Source organism: Ascaphus truei, chromosome 1 (assembly GCF_040206685.1).
Source record: "Ascaphus truei isolate aAscTru1 chromosome 1, aAscTru1.hap1, whole genome shotgun sequence".
Classification (NCBI taxonomy): Eukaryota; Metazoa; Chordata; class Amphibia; order Anura; family Ascaphidae; genus Ascaphus; species Ascaphus truei.
The window spans coordinates 112925037-112947117 of NC_134483.1; the positions used below are offsets into that span (position 1 = coordinate 112925037).

The 22081-nt window shown below is 40.3% G+C and overlaps 1 protein-coding gene across 5 annotated transcripts in view; it reads right to left on the reverse strand.

Annotated features, from left to right (window-relative positions):
- The window catches only part of LIX1 (limb and CNS expressed 1), a 192501-nt gene extending 171613 nt beyond the window's left edge, over positions 1–20888 (reverse strand). The window contains exon 1 of one of the 5 annotated variants that reach the window (XM_075593399.1): positions 20547–20887. In XM_075593399.1, the coding sequence (XP_075449514.1) occupies positions 20547–20655 (109 nt within the window). In that variant the 5' untranslated portion in view covers positions 20656–20887. Of the gene's footprint in view, positions 1–4344; positions 4519–20416; positions 20501–20546 lie in introns of those variants that run through there. The other 4 variants (XM_075593394.1, XM_075593389.1, XM_075593391.1 and 1 more) reach the window with 4 other exon arrangements.
- Between the last annotated feature and the right edge of the window lie 1193 nt (positions 20889–22081).

Sequence of the window (22081 nt, forward strand, 5' to 3'; positions counted from 1 at the left end):
TAAGCTTCAAAACTGCCTGTGTTCACACTGGGTGGTCTTCTACATTATTTTCCCTGTTCACCTTTATTTTACCTCCTATTCACTAAGTTTCTGTCATGAGTTATTGCATTGAAATCTAGTTGTAACCATGTTTGAATAAGTGGTTTTACATTGTGGGTTACAGTACAAATCTTTATTTCTGATGCAGGAGTCTTTGGAAGCCAGTTAAGTACCTGGATGTGTTACTTATATTATAACTCGGCATGTTTTCAATACATATTTTTTTTTTAAATACATTTAAAGGTGGTTGCCAGAAGCAGAAATGTAGAAATGGACTAAAAAGAGCCACTTAACAATACAAACCATACCCGAGTAAGCAGCAACTACAGAACAAAAGGCCTTACTCACTTAAATTAGCTGTAAGGTGCATTACAGCATAGCACACCTAAGTAAGGCTGAGGCCCCAGTGTCGTCGCTGCACGCGCGCCTGCAGGCTGGCGGCGTGTGCAGCTGAGATCCCCTGTCTGTGGTGAGATGCAGGGGGAAGGAAAGAGGGGGTGGGGGTGTGATGGGGGCGAGGCCATGACGTCACCAGCAGGTTCACCCTCATTGGCTGAACTGCCGGGGGGCGTGGTTAGTGGTCCGTCGCAATTTGTGAACACAGATTTCCTGTCTTCAGAGAAATCTGTTCGCACAACACGACGGGCAATGTAGGTAGCGGGACCGGCCCAATTGAGGGGCGGGTCTTGTCCCTGCCCTACCGGCACCCCAGACCCGGGCCTATAACTCGGGAAGCAGGGGGGCCTTGGGGCTGAAATTAATGCGGTTCAGCTCCGGAGACCCCCTGCGACAATACTGTGTTATTAAAATAAAATAAAAGCCGTGCGATCGCCTGTTAGAGACGCGCAGGTAGAGTGTCTGATTCTGTCCCACTCTAACTGCGCGTCTCTGACAGAGAGGTGCCACCTGATAGGATTCACGCAGCGGGAGTCACATTCAGAAGCAGGGGCGCCCCCCGTGTTAATCCTGATTGGGATTTACTGGGACTCCGCGAACACACGGGATTAGAAACGTGCCCATGGCGGATTTCATGAGGGCAGCACGACCAACCATGTGGTTACATCGATGCATGAGGAAAAGGTTACAAAAACACTAGTATTAATATTTAGAAATAACTTGTTTTCAAAATACATTTGGAGAATATTAGTGCGTTTCTATTCAGTCATACTGCATACTTTTCGATCCAAGACATCGCGGAAAATCCATTTACTGTTGTTTTTATAATAATTGCCTAGAATTATTTATTTCTGTTCTTCTTCAAACTGACACATACCCAGTGATAAGATAAATATGGGATGGGAGTCAACACATTTCACATAATGAAAATGATTCATGAACAAATATGAATATTCTGAGCATGTGAGGAATGTAACCCCTACACTGCCAAATGACCCTACAATACACCTCTTGGCAGTAAAGGGTTATACTTATTTTACAAAGGAGAATATTTGTAGGATTATTTTGAAGGAAAATAACGTACTAATAGGAAAGGTTTAACACAAGGGAAAAAATAAACTAAAAATTACCTTCTGATTATCTTATATTATCTTATCTTATATTATGCAAATGTCCACAGTATAAATGTGTTTTTGTTTTTTTTTTAAATATACTTGGCTATGCATACATGTGAATACATGTGCAACTGAAAAACATGTGTGTATATATATATATATATATATATATATATATATATATATATATATATATATATATATATATATATATAATACAGAATATCACTTGTGAGCACATTCACATGTCTTAGGGTGAGTCCCCAGTCTTCACCGTGCCCGGCGAGGGGGCGGCGTGTGCACAACGCTGCACCGCGATCTGCGGTCTGAGGGAAGGTTTGTGATGGGAGGGGGCGTGGCGGTGGGTTTGCGGGGGCGTGGCCATGACATCCCACGGCTGGTTCGTCCTCATTGGCTGAACCGCCGGCGGGGGCGTGGCCATGCCTCCGTCGCAAACACTAAACTCAAATTCCCCTGCCTGCCTGAAAACATGTCGCGCACCGCTGGGGAAAGATGCGTGACAAGATAGGAACTGGGACCGGAGATACTGGGGGGGGCGGGACTTGATCGCACAGCGCACGCCGAGGCGTGCACTGTAGCAGTTAGTGGGACAGCAGCCTTAGACAGGTCTGCACCTCTGCCTTTCAACCATTATCACCTAGCATACAGTGCTCCCACTGCAGCAATGGATATATTATGGCTAGAGATATGTGTGTATATATACTGTGACATAGTCCAAAGATGTTAGGCAGCTTTCTGCCCCATTTTAGAGCAGAAAGTGCAGGAATAGTTACAAATGATCCGTTCCACAGCTTCCCATTAACTCAGGCAGCTGGATGGAAAATCCAGACCACAGATTACAATGGCTCTAGTTCTCCCTCACCTGCTCTTCTAATCACATGCACAGGTATTTAGAGCAGAGAGGTTTTGCATTTCACTCTCTCTCCTTGGAGCCTGGGGGCTGGGGGTGTCGCTACTCTCCTGCATCCAGTATCGAGGTTGACGGCCTCTCCACGTATGACAGTACCAGAGGATTTGCCTGGACACCACGAACAGATAAGACAAAAACAAATGGTTACTGCTGTTGCTAAAAGACTGTGCTGTATCTTGTGTCCCTAAATGAGAGAGCATTGTTTTAAGCTGGGGAACCAGTTTAGTTGGCCAGCAGCTGTTAGAGAGACTGATTCTGATGTGTAGATCGATCCCTGAAAGGGATAGGATTTGCTTATATGATTTTGGTTTTATTTCTTGAAATAACAGTGTGGGAAATATTGTAACACTGAAATGTGGGAACTGCTGAATGAAAGTATCTGAGTACCTCTAACCTACACATGTTAAAGCTGCAGTACCTTACTTGGATGAAAATAAAGCAGGCAGAAGCCTGAGTTAAGCAGCATAATACTTTGCATGAACCTGTTTGTTGTATAATTAACCCTAGAAGACTGTGTCGGGAAGAACCCAGACAGACGTCAGCACTACAAAAGAGGGGCGTTTGTCACAATACATATATATAAATATATATATATATATATATATATATATATATATATATATATATGTATATATATATATATATATATATATATGTATATATATATATATATATATATATATATATATATATATATATATATATATGTATGTATATATGTATGTGTCTATATAGGCATTTGAGAATATAGACACACACACATATTATATATTATATATTATATATATATATATATATATATATATATATATATATATATATATATATATAATGTGTGTGTCTGTCTATCATGAAAAGTCGGTACAGCCCACAACGCTGTTGAAATTTGCTTTTATCTCCCTAACGGTTGACCCCCACTTTTGTTATTGCAGATTCTTCACCAGTATCGCTCTGGCGTCACAGCTGCTGGCGCTGTGGCAGGGCCTCAGACGGACTGTGATTCAGTCCTGTGCATGCACGACTTTTCCTGCTCTGATTACTATGGTGACGTGAAGCTCAGATCGCGTTACCTGAGCAACGGTGGACGCTTTACTCTCTTGACATGAGATCGGCCTGCTCCTTTAGACGCATGCGCACAGCTTGCTGCTTTGTCAATAGTGCATACAGCTGTTCTGATGTCGGCCGCCGAGCGGCAGTGATGATGCCTAGAGCGGTCATGTGATTAGTTTTACAATCAATCAGCTGCCTCTGATTGATCACACTGGGTGTGGGTTTGGGGTATAAATGTATTTCACAGTCATTGTTCTCCAGCACTCCCCTGAGGAAGGTCCTTTCTGGACCGAAACGTTGGACTAAATGCTTGTGTACCATCTTAATACAGGTTTTTCTTTGCATATTATGACTGGGTGCTGTTCTTTGTTTGCTCTTTTGGGGTTGACAATTTTACTATACACACACACATGTATATATTATGTATGTATGTATGTGTATATATATATATATATATATATATATATATATATATATATATATATATATATATATATATATATTGATCACAGACCACATTGCAGTCTCTTTTGTCCCAATTTAAGGCCGGAAACACTGTATAAAGTTTAACTGCAGGGGTTTTATTTACAGGGATTAAATCATATACAGGCCCACCGCCCCTTGAAATCAAAACAACACATAAAAATAAATTCTATTCCCTTTAGGGAAAGCTAACTACACCATAGCTTTCTCCCTCACTAACTGCATGGCCAGCTAAGCTGGTTCCCAAGCCAAAACATGCCCTGGCATATGCAACCATGTAACACAGTCTCTACATACAACAATAAAGTGTTTTTGCTTATCTGTCAGTACTTTGGAGCAGACGTCCCTGCTTCAGCACGGTCTCTCCTCCTTTCTTCCTAGAGGAACTCAGCCCCACTTGAGCCCAGAGAAACTCCTCTGTAGATCCTCTGTAAACAGCTTCTGCAGCTGGGGAGCACTTCTATCTCCCCCCTTCTCTGGGGAAAACTGTCCCTCAGTCTTGCGGCTTCCTGTGTCTTTTAAAGCACTTCCTCATTCAGTTCATTCAGACAGGCAGGTTAACTCCATTAGTTAGCAGCTGCTGCTGGTTTCTCTTTGAGGAATTATCGCTCCTTGGACTGGAAAGCACATTTACTTCACTGTTCCAGCCCCTAGAGGACAGTGATGGTATCACAATAAATATACACGTTTTTTCCCCCACCCGGTGAGAAATTTGGCCATTACTAGTCATGTGGTGTATGATAGATGCTGGTAACAGGAGGGCTGAGCTGTCCGCCGATGGTAGTGGGGACACAGGATCAGGTTTCTGGGGTACATTACCCACATGGTTCTCTAGCTGTGCAGTGCCTCCATCTGCCGTAGGCTCCAAGATGAATGGAGGCGATCGCCCATGGTAGAATTATTCCCTTTCCTCCCAGAAAGATCACACACCAGGCAGGAGGTATATGCAAACAGGAACGGTCTTTATTGATACCACCACAACACAGCAGTGGTCTGTTCAATCAAAGCTTCTCAGGTCAGCTATCCACTGGATGATGTCCCTGGACAAACACTACAGGTCAGGGCCCCTGCAGCTGTCCTAGCTCTTCCCGACTCCCCTATCAGAAGTCAGGGTATAGGCTCACACTCACTCTGAGGCTAGGGAAGGCCCCAATCTCAGGCTCCCTGTGTGCGACCTTGCTTCTCTCAGTGGGGAGAGGAGCACTCTTGAATTTGGTGTGGTACTGCCTTTAAGTACAGCCAGGAGGAGGGCACCAGGTCCATACCATGATTGGACATGCTCAGGTCCGAGGTCACCGCCTCCCACTGTCACTCAAATGCAACACCATGGAGTGGAGAAAAACCATTTTAACTGGCCTGTTCTTACCAGGGCTTACTGCCAGTACAAGGGCAGGTTAGTAGCCACAGGTGGCATGGCTGCATCTATCTATCTGTCTATATATCTATATATATATAGCAAAAAATAAAGAACAATAGGCACTCCGTCTGGGAAATCAATATGGTGGGTGCAAATCCTGTATAGAACAACTAGGCAATACGATACCGTGTAGAGACGAATATCAGAGGCAGCACTCCAAATGGTTGTCAAAATAATATATATATATATCCCTGCTTCATTTTGCAAAGCCAGTATAACCAACCCCACACTGATGAGACCCATCAAGGTCGAAACAGCTGTCTGTGAGTGGGTTTACTGGCTATGCATCTTAACCCAGGCTGTGCTCAAAGCTGTGAAATTCAGCAAGCTTAAGCTTATAGGGGACCATGTTAAATGGTTTTGAAGCAAAAGGTGGCACTGTGTGCTAATTTGCATTTGGTGTGTGCTGGGTGATAATGGTGAAAGGCAGGGTTGCAGACCTGTCTAAGACATGCAAATGAGCATACAGTAATATTTCCATTTATTATATATATAATAATATATATATAAAGCATACATTACCAGCAAAGGTAAGGAGACAACAGCACATAAGGTGCTGTTATCTCCTTACCTTTGCTGGTAATGTATGCTTTATTATTTTTTATGACATAAGCACCAGATCATTATATCACTACAGGAGTGCCAGATATCCATGATTTGTATACATATATATATATATATATATATATATATATATATATATATACATGTAGAGGTATCAGTACCGTGTTAGCCGAGCTTCAATAATAAAAAAAATAAATAGATGATACCGTTCTGTGGCTAACAAAATGCTTTTATTTGTGCGAGCTTTCGAGGTACACTGATCTCTTCTTCCGGCGATGTTACAATGAATGAAGCAAAAGGTAAACTTAAAAACAGTGTCTCTTGGAATGTTATCTGTGCTGTTCCTTCCCCCGGTGTGGATGTGTAAAGCACTGTATATACTGTGGGCTCTCCATTCATTTTTATTCACACTGATACACATACACACTCTTTCTTCACTTGCTTTCAGTAACCATTTAACACCTCCAGCCATAAAACACATCCACACCGGGGGAAGGACCAGCACAGATAACATTCCAAGAGACACTGTTTTTAAGTTTACCTTTTGCTTCATTCATTGTAACATCGCCGGAAGAAGAGATCAGTGTATCTCGAAAGCTCGCACAAATAAAAGCATTTCGTTAGCCACAGAACGGTATCATCTATTTATTTTTTTGATTATATATATATATATATATATATATACACATACCACTTGACCTCCTATATTTACTAAGTGATGTTTTGTGCAATACAAAACAAGACATATAGGGCCATATTTACAAAGCAGGGTCGGCTTGATGGCGGTTCCATCGATGACCGTGCACTGAGCCCCATGCTTACAGAGCCCTGCACTCTTCACCACAATAATTAAACTGATTTTCGGAGAGCGGCGGGCCTCTGTAAGTATCTCTTACCTGGTCCATTGGCATTTCCTCCTACAGCGCCCATCGTCGTGGTGTCACGTTGCCATGACAACGTGACACCGCATGGCGAGGTGACGTCACATGACGCTGCGACATCTGAGGGGGAGATACCGCACTGGACCAGGTAAGAGGCCCAGCAAAAGCCCCTTCACCAAGCCCCGCAAAACTACAAGCCGACCCTGCCAAGCAGTCAATTGGCTGTAAGGTGTTTCTAGCGCTGGAAGGTTTCTTATGGCACTATGTCATCTTCAGGGGTCAGTACACAGCTTATGGACAATAAGGTGTCTTCCAGCATTGCAAGGTGTCTTATGGAGTATAGCTCCATTTAGTTAATATGGCTTCTAAGCTTTTCATTCACCTCATCTAACAGAATGTCAAATGGCTTTTAACATGCACTTACATAAACTTTTCTTTATCAATAGAGGTAGAAGAATAAGGCGTTAAATCTTCAAAGATTAGGAATGATAGGAAATGCTATAGTTAACCCAAAACACTTGGGTGACACATAGCACACATCATATTGTGAAAGACTGTACGTATATGTAAAAGGCGAAACAAGTTAGTTAATGCCATCACTTCTATACACCTAATGAACTGCTTTTTGCCCTTTAAGATTGATCCCACTTATAGCCTGGCAACAAGGCATTTGAAATCAGTCGGTTTTGTCAATAGGTGCACTTAAAGATCTTGCCGTTTGGCGGATCAAAGATTCAATTAAAAAGACTACTTTCTTACATTACAAGCAAACAATAAAATCAATGCAATCACCCTGAATGAAAACAGATAATTTACACGTAGGGAATGATATGATTTTTAGACATAACTTTTAATTTTAAGTGAGCTGACTGGAGATGCATTCATGTGTTTTCTTGCTGCTAATTGTTAGTGTAACTACTTCAGTATATGGCATCTATATTTCTGATTTGGCTCTCTAACAACTGCATTGACGGCTACTAGTCAAATCTTTATCTTGATCCAATGTATCTGTCAGTGTGTTTTGCTTCCATGCAATAGCAGCCAGATACATTTGGCTTGGGGAAGCTAAACTCATAAGCAATCCACTGAGGCAGGATCTTGGCTCAGAATTTCACTTGTTATTAATATATGTAAGGTATGGCTCCCACGCTGTAAAAACAGTACATGGTATATATGCTATTAGAATGGGTTGCTTTGATGTTAACATCAACCACAAGCTGTCTGATTTGCAAAATGTTAAAATTTGCATTATGATATCCTAGGTGAAATAACAGAATTACAGTATTATGAAAGTACTGCACCGACACACTTTATTCGAGCAAATACCCAGTATGTACCTGGCAGATACCTGGAATGTGCCACTCCTCACCTCTGACAAGCCCCGTTGCATTTGCCTTCCCAGCCTGGGTTCATGCCTGGCTGATGGGCGGCTGATCTGTTAAATGATAATGATTAGGATTTAATAGGCTGCAATGCTTCGCGTGTCTACCAGATGGCATAAATTCATGAATTGTAATGCAGTATATATATATATACTGTGCAGTATTGCAGCCAGCGGGAATAAAATGCTTCAATCCCTGCTTGGAAAATAACTCAATGCACTCGGGCAGAAAACAGTCACAAACCTCAATACACCCGGGTATACCCGAATTCGTGGGACTAGCCGAGCTCGAATAAAGTGTGTCGCCAGTGTACCATGAATGCTTGTTATCAGGTGTTCTGTTACAGTAGTTTCCTTCTAATGTCCAAATTAAAGTATGCCAAACTTGGGCCACGCACAGTGAATCCAAACCATTGTCTTAAGTCCATTAAATAGGTTGTAATAAAAACCAGCCCTTCCAATAACTACTAACTGACCTAGGGAAACTAGCCAAGATTTTTGAAACTGCCAAACAAAACTGTAAGTTCAGAGATAAAATCACCGGTGAATCAATGGCAACACATTGTACAACAAAACTCCAAGGCTTTAAGAAACCACATTTTACTGTGCAAGTCACTAAAGGAAGCTAATGGGAGCTAAAGAAAATGCAATGCTTTTGCGAGCAAGCACGGCACAACAAAAATATTCTTACATGTGTGGAACCAGAGTGACATACTGTATGTCTAAAGAGTAGTATGTCCAGTATAGAAGTCCACTTCCATTTTTCAGAGCGAAATGCTCAAGTATGAAGAAACCTACTAAGCCACTACCATACACTGGACAGTATATGTGTTACAAAATGTCAGAGAATAGAGCAGCTAGAAAGATAAGCGTAGAAGGGATCTTACGTGTGGGGATGAAGATATACCTAAAGAAATCCAGATAGTGTATTAGCTGGGTAAACTGAGACCTGGGTGGACCAACTGGTTAGCATAATCTGGTTGCAAATTGTCTGGTTTGGAAAATGACAGACGAACAGTAAGACATCTCACAGGCCATAATAATACATTATTTATTTTATTTATAAAATGTTTTACCAGGAAGTAATAAATTGAGTTACCTCTCGTTTTCAAGTATGTCCTGGGCCAATGGGCTTCCAAAACTTACTCTCTATATTTTACGACAAACAATATTAATGGGCTTGTGGGTACTGCAAATACTTTCTGACATCCTCTTCAGCCGTCTTTTTCCCACATGATTACAAGGTGAATGGAAATGAATGAATACATAATCAGTTTTAGGAGGCCTGGGTGGAATGCTTCGTTTGAATTTTACTAAGTGGCTGGTGAACAGGAAGATACTCAAAAGACATGCGTAGGGCAGGAGCGTGTCCTTGATATATATGTTTAAGGAAACATGGTGTACTAAGGATGTTTGAGGTGCACCATGGATTCCAGTGAATGTGTGTGGGCAGTTCCTAGGCTTACGTATAGTAGTGGGGAGAGGCGGGTATAAAGATCCCAAAAGCTTATTTTTATCAACCAAGTATTGTTTCTTAGTTTACCCAATTCTAAAACAATATAAAATAATTAATTACTACCACTTGCCTTACATAAACAAATCATAACAAATATGTTTAAATCTGAGCCTTTTGACCAATATGTTGCTGTACCATCTTATAACAAAGTGCTTTCAGATCCAAATTATTTTACCTGTTTTTTGTGTTCAAATTCAGTAAAGAAAAACCCCATACTGTACAGTACCTTTGACATTTCCTAACCTTTGTCATGTTAGAGGGAGATCCAGGAAAATGAGCTTCATGGATCCTCCTTTGTTATTAAAGATGTACATTTTTTACTTGATTGCCAATCACTAATAATTTTAAACCATAATAAGTTAGGACATTGTCATTATCTTCTGCGGATACTCATTATGTGCTCTACAGTCTCTTGAGAGAGTACAGCAGTAATCGGTAACACTGTATTAAAGGTTCTGGGATTTATAATATAGTTAATAATGATATATTTTCTTTGTACATGTAACTAGAGTGTACTCCTACAGTACCTGAACCTATAATTTTGCAGACACAATAAGTCTATATCCCTAAGAAATTAATTTCTTGATCGATGGGGGTAAAGATAAAGTTCACATGGAGCTGGAACTAGGATTCTTGTAGGGATCCATAGTGATTAGACCTAACACCCTATACAGCCATTAGTGGGAAGACTGAGAGCGCAAAACAGTTGAAGGAATATGTTAGCGTGGACAAGTGAAAACATAGAGAGTGAGACAAATAAAAAAAAAAGAGATAGATGCAGAGAGGGAGAAGACAGAGACAGTGATTGAGGACTTATTTAAATAAAAGTATCTATTTATGATAAAATATCTACATAAACTCCAATGTTTTCTTAAGATGTCTGATACCTAAAGTACCCTTTAGGGACTTGGATATACTAGTGGACTCTTTATCAGTGACTAAAATGTTATTTTATATATATATATATATATATATATATATATATATATATATATATAACACATGTGGCAGCCGGCACGCCACTGGTAAGTCTATGTAGGTAGGTGCTTGTCCCATAAGCGATAAACATACAATACTGTTTTCACACGAAATCAGAGGGAGAGAGGGAGAGAGGGAGAGAGGGAGAGAGGGAGAGAGGGAGAGAGGGAGAGAGGGAGAGAGGGAGAGAGGGAGAGAGGGAGAGAGGGAGAGAGGGAGAGAGGGAGATTAGTGCTAGAATTATAAAACACCTAGCTCATTTTATCCTTTATTCAAAACAGGGGTATCAAACAGGATTATTTATATCACTCTCTAAGAAGCCACAACTGTAACATTACAATGTAGACTAAAGTGATGGAGAAACGACCACAAGAGAAGCATTTGGAGCTGAAAATCCAATATGAAATCTATTACATAAAGAAATTCTTTTGTGAAAGGGCTTCTAAGGCTGGATTGCATTTCTTAAATCAATCTATGGCACATAATCAGTAAAACCATATCATTTAAACATAAAAATCATAAGTGCACCCCGGTGCAGCTGTATCCCATTATACGTTGTAACTTAAAGCAAGGTTCTATGAAGTTGTTAAAATTTGGTTCAGGCTAGAAAACATATTGCAGGAGTCTGTGGATAAACGTGATCTAACAATTCAAGTGGTAGCCACAACGCTTTTCTACAGGACTTAGATTTTATGTTTATATTTCAAACACTTCTGGAAAAAAGGATTATGAATTTCTAGAACCAGATAATGTTTTTACTTAAACTCTTAAATAAGGATCATATGACCAATGGACAAAATGTTTTCTAAAGGGACAGATTATGTGAGCTGGAATAGAAGTAAGTATAAGATAAAGCTGATGACTATCAAAACTTTGTTGTAAGCACCCAATACTTAAGTAACCACATCTATGTAGAATATCGGCAAAGAAGTGTCTGATATTGCAGTATGCTGCATATATTTGTAGTTGGTAATAGTTGCAAGTAGTCTGAACCTTCAGAAATTATTGATACAATATTAACGTTCCTGCAGTACTGCTTGGACGCACTTTTGCGATTTTGTTACTGAAGCGTTGTATAATCACGTTCAACATTTTAATACCAATGCAAAGTCGTTATGCAAAATTAAAATAGTGCAGGATGTTTGGCACGCATTGCTGTTTTCTTTAAAACCAGTTCTAACAAGACTTTTCAAGGAATAAATGATAACAATTATTTTGAAAATAAGTCACTTTGGGTTAGTATAGATACATAAAGTATTGTTAACCTAAGAAGTGGTGGCAGATACCGCAATAATATAGTACAATTCCAAAGTGCCGGGAAACAGCTTCAGGCGAGGATAATTCTGCTTGTGCAGTCAACACAACATACACAAACCATTTCTTCAAAGTGCATCTACTGTATGAGAGTTACAAATTACAAAGTAGAGCTCTACTCACAAGTTGATAATGAAGTTCTCCATTTAATGTGACAGCCAAGAACAGTGGGAAGACCACGTTTCAGGTCCCATATGGACCTTTCTTCAGGTCTCATATGGGACCTGAAACGACTTCTCACTGTTCTCGGCTGTCACATTAAATGGAGAACTTCATTATGAACTTGCGAGTAGAGCTCTACTTTGTAACTCTGTCTAAAAGGAGACCAGCACTTTGAAGAAGTTGTTTAGATAACACATGAACAATATAAAGTCCAGAAATAACTATACCTAACAGGAAATCATTAAAGGCACCAGTGTGTGATCCATGCATATACATAAAGGCGGTTGTGTTTCACAATAATAAACAGTGTAACTAGCAACATACCTGTAGCACCCATTTGTTTTGTGGCCGGCGCTGAATATAAAACACTGATCTTTGACGGATTTAATATATTTGATGCAGACCTTTAGTCAGAAGAATTTACACCAAGACAGACTTGGCTGACAATGTAAATGTGCATAAAAGGGGAAAAAGTGACGTACCCAAAGTTTTATACATCTCATTATAATATGTGCGTCCTATGATTCCTCCGCTAGCCACTCCACCAAATCATTACTTGATGCACATGGGGCATTTCCAAAATGCATCTTTAAGAATCAATTATCTGGAGAGAAAAAAAAGTCCTTGCTGAACTTTATACATTGCCTCCAATGCATATTTACTGGATAATTGCTAGCTACAGTATGTTGGGCAAGGTCCCCTAAAGATAAATGTTATCCAGGCATCTTAGCTCAAAACACCTTGTGTATAGTGCAAGCAGTGCCAGTGCAACCACTAGTTGACCTAGGCATTCGCCTAACGAGGTACCACATTTTAGGGGTCAGTGGACGGTGAGAGGGGAGCAGGGTGGCGGAGGAGGAAGTGGAGCAGGGCAGCGGGATCAAGAATGACGGCCGAGGAGGAGCCGACCCCAGTGGTCCAACCTAGATGTCTTCACTGACTTCCGGTGTCTGCCGCTGCTACAGAGCAGGTCCTCCCCTGCTACACCTCAAGACCTCAGCCAGCCGGGTAGGCATTTTTTAATTGAGTGGGGGAGTGAGAGAATGAGGAAAAGGAGGGGGGAGTGAGAGACTGAGGAGAGGAATAAGAGGAAGGGGCAATTGAGGAGGATTAGGCCCGTAATATAGTGGGCGGGTGCGCTCCGCCTTGCACGCGCACAGTACTTATAGTTGGCTGTGGATAGCCAGCCGTCCTATACTAGGGCCGCGCGCACGCACGGCAGTGAGCGTGGAGCCGGCAGACAGGGGGAATATTGCGAAAAGTAAGTTTCCGTGCCGCTAATGCCACTGTAATGTATGTATGTATGCGTGTGTGCGTGTTAACAATGTTAATAAATAATTTATTCTTACACATCGTGTCTTTTTTTTAATGAAAAAAATATATAATAAATTAATAACTCACACAATCTACAAACACACACACACCACTGCAAACTTGTCGCTCCCGGCAGCACGGACCATACACACAAAAAGTGTGTGTCACGTGGAAGTGCGTTCGCACAGGCGTGCACGCACCTACTATAGAATAAGCCTTAGTGGGGAATGAGGAGGGAGGAAATGAGGAGGAAAAGGGGAGTAAAAAAAATTCTATTGGGTATAAAATTATTTTATTTTCAGCTGAACATTGCCTCCAAAAGTGGCGGTGGTGGTGGGAGGAGGGGCGGAGTGCAAGGCTGAGGGAATAGCTTTGCACCGGCCCTGGATGCAAGGTTGTCATTCTGGCTTATGTTTCATTCTACCTCTGCAGACATGAACCACTGCAATCTATCCAGTATAATTTATTGTTGAGACAGTACAGCTCTAATGAGTTCCACCAGCCTAATAAATGAAAAGCACTAAGCTGTGATCGGTTGAGGTTTGTGTGGACTACTTTACACTGCTATGAACATAGATGCTCAACATCAGATAATGTTTAGACTTGTGTGTGTTTATAGCGCAAAGCAGGTCTAGGCTACACACTGGAGCTGCAATTAGGCATGTATTTCAACACCAGTCATCTGGTACGCCATCGGCATTAAACTCAACCACTCAAACACTATTTCAACTTGAGGTATATTACTTTGAATCCCGCAATCTTCCTGTAAGGCAAAAAAATACAGAAAGAATAAAAAAGTTAATAACCTCAAAATCAAAACAAACTAAATTATTGCTTAACAGGTATTTTAAACTAGACAGTCCGCAGCTTAATACATTCATACCATAGAGCTCTAAAATACCTGTTCTACATTTAGACTACTTTCTACTGAAAATCAAAAGCAGATGGGCACTCATATCTCGGTTTATAAAAACACAATAAAAAAGAACCTTTGAAGAGTTTATTCAACGTATGTTTTCCTTGTTGTCCAAGCTTCTAACATCCTTTCAATGTATTTCGGCAGGTGATTGTTTTTAATGATAATGTACTGTTTGTTTCACTTTTTATTGCCCTTGCATTTAAAAAAAATCAATTATTGTGCATGTAGATTACTTATGTGTAGTATCATCATATAAATAAGAACAAAAAAGATATTCCAGCACTCAAAAAAATACTTATCTACCTATATCCAAACGGTGTAAATGTCATAAGTACCGTGGTCCTACCTGGAATCATACATTAACAGAAGCAGACGGCACCCACATGAGCGTCTCTCAATACTGTCACGGTTTTCAATTTAATGGACTTTGTATTGTTCCTTTATCGATTTTTCAGTAAATTTTTCTTTTTTTTGCTCCTTCATCAGGCACCATTCCAAATGCCGTCGTGGGCCAGTTTGTGATCCGCGGCCAGAAGGTGTGCCAACATGGCTTTATGCAAAAGTTATAATAGGAGCCAGGGACAGCGTTCAGCTAACAGGATGCTATATTCTCTATAATTTGTACTTAATATGATCATAATGTTATTGATGAAATAGATGAAATAGATGTATATTGTATATTATATATTATATACCGTATTTCCTTGATTCTAAGTTGCATCTTTTTTCCCATTTTTACAAGGCTTAAATAGTGATGCGTCTTAGAATCGATGTTTAAAAAAAAAAAAAAAAAAAAAAACGTGTTTGCAAGGGACTTTGACTGCATGGGTTGAAAGGGGACCGTGTGCAGAGGCTGTGGAACAAAGGACATAGAACAAAAGCGAAGCCTATGTTTGCCCCAACATGCTGGCACGAATGCAGCTGACCACGTGGAGCCCTGAACAGCTCGATGCAGCAGAGACCATGCTTCCTAGTCACTCTATACATTTTCCCGTTCAAACCTCCCACCAACACTGACCTCACTCCTCAACCATCCAGAGATGTAGCCATGCCCCGGCCTGTGATTGGCCTGTTCTACCCACCCACCTTGCTTCTGATTCGCTGAGCAGGAGGCTGCTTTTTTTGCCCCAAAAATTGTTATTACCGTATTTCCTCGATTATAAGTGCTAAATCAATGGTGTGTTTAAAAATTGACGGTGCCTTACAATCAAGGAAATACGGTATATACATATTATATAGAATAGCATATAAAATGTAACAGTTTTTTTATATACAGTATTATATGCACCTATATCATGTATAATGTTATATGAAAGTAGATACCCCTCTTTCTGAATGTATATGCATGAATTTATCCTCCTGTGCCATAAAGCCGCAGTCCAAGCTGCCGTTTTTTCTCCCCTCTTTAATATGTGCGTCAACACACAATGATAAGTAATTAGTTAAGTTGCCAATCGATCCATCCTCCTGTGATCGATAAGAGAAGATTCACCTGGGGGATCACTAAATTACTACAGAGGAGTATTGACTCAGCATCTGTGACTTTGTAAATGGTTGCTATGGAAACAAAAAAGGCTTGTTACATTATAATACATTAATTTAAAAAAAAATTAAAAAAAAAAGGTATTTTCTCATAGTACAGAATTGATTCATAAAAAAAAAAAACACGTAGGACATTGCTTGGTCTGCAGCTTTAAGTTCCAAAACTTATGTAACGGTGTTTCCCCCACCCAATCGCAGATAGGGGCCATTACAGGGTGTGTGGTGCATATACCTGCAGGCAACAGAAGAGCTGAGTCGTCCACTGATGGTAGTGGGGACACAGGAACAGGCTTCTGGGGCTCATACTCCACATATTTATTTAGCAGTGCAGCGCCTCCATCTCCTGTGGACTCCAGGAACTGAAGGTGATCTGCCACGGTAGAACAATTACCTCTCCCCCAAGTAAAGTCACGCACCAAGCAGGAGGTATATTGCAAAACAGGAACGGTTTATTACTACACTTCTGCAGTAACAGATACTCAGCAGTCTTCTGCAGGATACAGTCTGTCAGTATTCACTGGATGATGGTCCCTGGACTGCCACTACAGGTCAAGGGCACCCGCAGCCGTTCTAGCTCTTCCCCACCTTCCTAGAAGAGGCAGAGGTATGGTCCACACTCACTCACCCCGGAGGGAAGAGCACATGGGAAGGCCCCAATCTCAGGCTCCCAGTTGTGTGACCTGCCTTCCTCAGAGGGAAGGAACAACATGCTAACTTTAGGGTGGTCCTGCCCTTAAGTACAGCCAGAAGGCGGGCACCCCGTTGTCCCAGCTACAACAGGATGTACCACCCCTTGCAGTCACTCAAGTGCAGTGCCAAAGGTGAAGGGGAAAACCCCATGATAACTACTGGCAACAGACGACAGAGAAGCCCAATGCTACATCCAACATGACAAAAATACACAGTAAAATACTTATATATTCTCTTGAAAAAGGGTCATTTAGTTTAACCCTTTGGCCAAAGCATTGTAAGCTTGCGAGCCATGACAAGGCAGATACCCGTTCGCAAGTCCTAACACTACCAGATAAAATACTAATATACCTCTATTAGGATTAAAATTCTCATTTACCTCTATTAGGAGGGAGAAAGACCACATTGGATCTGTATCCAGTAGAATGAAAGGACCTACTAACTTGGGAAGTGGGGAGGGGCGGGCTTAAAACCTGGGAAGGAGGAGCCACTAACCTCCAACAGCTGAAGCAGCAGAGAATAGGTTAACAAAACACAAAACCCCAGCAAGCTCTTTTTGGGAACCCCCACGAAATTTCCAGCCCATAGGGTAGAATAGTAGCCAGGGGGTACCCCGCTACACTTAAATAAAGGAAACCCCTCTTTACCTACAGTATGCAGGCAGATTTCAATTTAAGGGTACTTTTTATTATTAGCAACTCTGCAATTTCATATTTATGTTTGTTTAGAAATCGTATTGAATCCCAGCTGATGTTTTTTCTGTTCTCTCTTATAGTTCTTCCACTGCTATATACTGTACATTTGTGACACTTGTTGAGGGGAAACTATCTCTGGTAAGGACACCTACAACAGCATCTTCTACTGTATATTATAGTTGCAAATAATTCATTTAGATTCTCTATATACCATTATTATCTGACAATTGAATATTTTGACATTTTTCTACATCAGATAAGCTTACAGAAGATTTGAAAATACATGCTGTAGGAATGCACATCGATAGTGTATGAATGGGACATAGATTGGTTATCTCAAAAATGTGGTCAGTACCTGAGACTTCTTTTCACCTAACCTCTAAGTTTCACTTTTTCGCTGATATTCTTTCTAAGTACATGCTTGTACTTCAATCAGTTTTTTCCTAGGTCTGCAGAGCCACTGGGATCTTAAGAACAGCTGCTGACATATCATAGGGCTATAGTCACAGCTCCCCCTCTCTGTTTAAAGTTATTGAAGCTCTTCAGTACACATGGGCCATTGAGAAGAATAGGATGGAATTCCGTTTGAGAGATGGGAGAGTAATCAGAGCAGAACACATTTTCTAAACCATTTGGGAGTTACACACTAAATTACTTAAATGCTCTTGCTGTACTTTATTGCTATGTCAGTATATGACTATACAGTACTTATCACCCACTTAGTCCCTAAAAAAATAAAAAAAAAAATAAAGTTATGCTTCACTATATATAAAGGTTTCACTTTCTTTAAAATGTAAACGCTCTAACATCAGCTGCTTGAGCTTATTCTCTTGGAAACTACTCTACTCGTGAAAAAAAAACTCCCATTGCCTATTGGCAGTACAGCGAGTTACAGAATTTAAATGACGGGCAATATAAAAAGACACGAGAGTTTGGAAGTGTATAGTGATACTCAGAATCACTATACAAGTCACCATGTCCAATTTCCCTCTCTACCTACTCCCAATGTCTAAATATGCAATGCCCCTCTGGGTATGTCCATGGTCACAACTGGACAGAAGGTGTAATTAAGCAGTAATAGCTGTTTCATATTCATCCAATGACAGTCAACACAACTCTAAAACTGATTTAAATGTCATGCACTATATATATATATATCTAGTCTGTATGTGTACGGTAATGATAAAAATGCTGTTTTGCAGCCTATACAGTATCACACCCATGCATATATGCGCAAAAACCCCAAGAAATGTAAAGCAAAATGATACCTATAGGATATTTTTGTTACCGAACAGGTGTTGTACAAAATTGATCAGCACTAATTAATGACAGAACTATCCCTGCAGTAAATAATGTAACCGACTTAAATTTGTATTAAATGATCCATATAATAAATAGGATACATGCATCATAATGTCAACCACCATCATTCGTAATGATCTACGAGAAACTGCAGGGACATTCTGTACCCATCGCTGCAGCACTGAAAGGTTTAACCCAGAGATGTGCCAACGTCTTCCAATGTGCTTGACAACTTTTTTGCCTTTTTTCCCCTCAAATGTCACGTTTTTCGCTAAATGTTTACGAAAGTTCACGTTGCTCAGAGATTTGCCCATATTAGGCAAAAATGGCTGTATATAAAGGACTGCATGACCTTATACAGTGACTTTTAATGCTTGTAAAATTAAAAAATAAATAAAAAATCTTGCTGATTTTATTTCCAACAAATTGAAAAAATAGGTTCACCTGGTGGGCAGAGATCCACAAAAATGTTGCACATTGTTAGCTGGACCTGTTTGCTACCAGAGGGACTTAAAGAGCATAGGTTGTAATAAGCTATTTAAGGTATTGATTCCTGGACCCCAGTGTTTATTATGATGAACTATGCAGTTCTCACAAATTGTATTCTTCTCCCCTGTATTATGTATTGTATAAAATCTCTGTGAAGTGCTGGGTACAGTACATTGGCTGATGTTATTATAAATAATAACACAATATAATATACTGGATTGCAAGCGACCGTGGCTGCAAAATGGTTAGTGTTGCAGCAGGGCATTGATTTGCACAGTTTACAATTGGATGTTTTACTTTTTTGTGTTCAGCAAGGATTTCATCTTATATACAGTATATGTTTGGAAATATATACTTGGCATATAACCAACAACCGAAATGTCTTAAGATGTAACTTTTCTGCAGTTATGCACGGTATTCAAGAAGTGAATTTAGAGATGATACATTAGAAATAAATCCACAGAAGAGCACTTGTGGGGTAAATTGGTTTTATTAACTGTAATGTAAATGTTGATAAATCAATAAAGCAATGATGGAAAACGATCTCCCACTCTGGGCCTGGGGGCGTAAGAATATTAGAATTTAATTGGTACAATGAGGCCATGTTTACATATGAAAGAGCATGTTATGATTCCCTTATCTTGGTATTATTTCAGGAATTTAAATGAAAATGACACTCTAACCTCCTAAACAATATTTAAAAGCTGAAAGACTGTGCTTGGATTCCTGGACATGTGTAAAATCATTCACAAAGAAGGCAGCCCCATGAAACCAAACGTATATCAATTCTCATAACTATTTCTCTTCATGTACTGTAAGCTTAGTAAGAACATGTCCACTGTGCGACTTCAGTAAAGTGTCAGCCAATGAGTGTTGTGACGTTTTAAGTCGCACAGAAATATTTGTTAAGAAACTATTGAGTTGAGTGGTACATGAGATGTCAAACCTCTGGTAATAATCATTCACAGTTTTTCCTGCAATAACCTTCAGATGCTAAAGTTAACAGATATGCACGTTTATGTTATGCAGTACTGTATATTGAGACAGAACAAAACTGAACCAAACAGAACAAACATGTGGCTGATACTTAAATTATATCGCTCATCTGCAATACAGCAATTGTCAGACATATATACTATAGTGACAGGTACAGTAGATCATTTTGCTCACGTACAGCTGGTTCTCAGAGTAAAATACATTTGAGAAAAACTGATTTCCAAAATTCACTGGTAACTTACCCAGTTTGCTTGCTCCAGACATGAATGAATGTAGTGCAGGCATGTCTGCCTTTCATGCAAAGTTACATGTAATAACAGTCTCAGATATATCCCTTGGAATCTGAACAAATATGTATTGTCCCATACTTACAGTCTCTAAATACCATGGCTGGGTCGCTCTGAGGGAAGACCTGGGTGACTAGAAGTTGCAAAGAGTCCAAAGTTCTGTCCATCTTGGTTCTGTACCCTTCAAGCTGCATGCACAAACTGTCCTCATGCCTGAATAATTCCACTTCTCTACTGAAGTTCTGCAGTTCATTGATGCAGTGGATTACTAAGAAATCTCTTTTAACATCTGCCAATCAGACATCGGCCAGAATCTAAAGACCCTTTAGGGGGTCCTCCTCCCTGACTTGCTTATCTTTGTTGTATTCTGAGCTAATTAGCTGTAAGACTGGCTGACAGATTCATTCCCACTGCTTCCTTCTGTTAAACACACCCACCTACAGGCCAGCGAGAGCAGCTAGTCATGTGAAAAGCATTCCTCTTTTCATCCAGACTTTTAGTAAATCTCTTTTTTTACAAGTACAGTCAAGTAAAGAGGAATGATTAACGATTTTAAAGTGGAATTTCTCTCTCCCCCCCCCCAAAAGGAACACAAACAGTGCAAACTTGTTGAAAATGTGCAGTAGAGCTTTTAACACATTTTCCTTTGATACTGTTGCTGTTTTGCGCGCTGCTTTTGCCCCCAGTTTAACACCTGGGAGACTTTATAATGTCTACCTCGTATTGAGCTGTCTTAAAGTTACAGTTCTACCCAAAATGAACTAAACACATTATATGAAAGTTCATGCTTTCCAAGAGGAATCTCAAAATATACTGACATACACAATTGTAGTTTCTGCATGACACAAATAATGACACTGCATCAGGGAGAGTTCAGGTCTGCTCTTTCATCTTAAACAAGGGAGAGAGGAAAGAGAATAAGTGGGTATGACTAAAATACATATACAACATACACATACTGTGTATGGCTTCTCCAAAAATACTGCAGACAATAGTGAAAAGTACTACGTGCGCGAGAAAAGTCAGTGGTGATATATGTTATTTATAAAGTATCTGAACGTTAATGTCATTTTTTCTAAATTTCACTCCACGTATGCACCAATTTGCACCATTTCAGATTCTATTTTGTAAAAAGTTCTAGGGAGGGGTCTGGGGATGGAGCATCCACCCAGATTTTTTATGAAATAGAATATGAAATGGGGAAAATTGGTTCATACTTGGAGTGAAATTTAGAAAAAAAATACATTATGTAAATGTAAAAAGAGTTCCCGCCAAAACCACGCAGACAACGTGGTCCAGTTGCAAACTGAAGAAACCAGTGTGCAACTATGTTGTGGAGTGGCGCGAAAGCCATATCCTCGCCCTTTTTGTGCTGCTTCGGACTTTTGGTTCCACCAGGGGGAGCAGCCCAGGAGGACATTGAGCTTATGGGTGGGCCTACAGATGACGTGCCTGCTCTTCTGATTGAGGAGCCTGTCATAACTGGCCAGGTTCAACCCGTAGGTGAACATATTCAAGATGGCGTCCGTTTTCCCACCAACAGCCTCGCGGCTGTGCTCGGCGTGGGTGTCGAAATCCGTGCTACTGGGTGCACCCTATTCCCGCGGACTTGGGATCCGC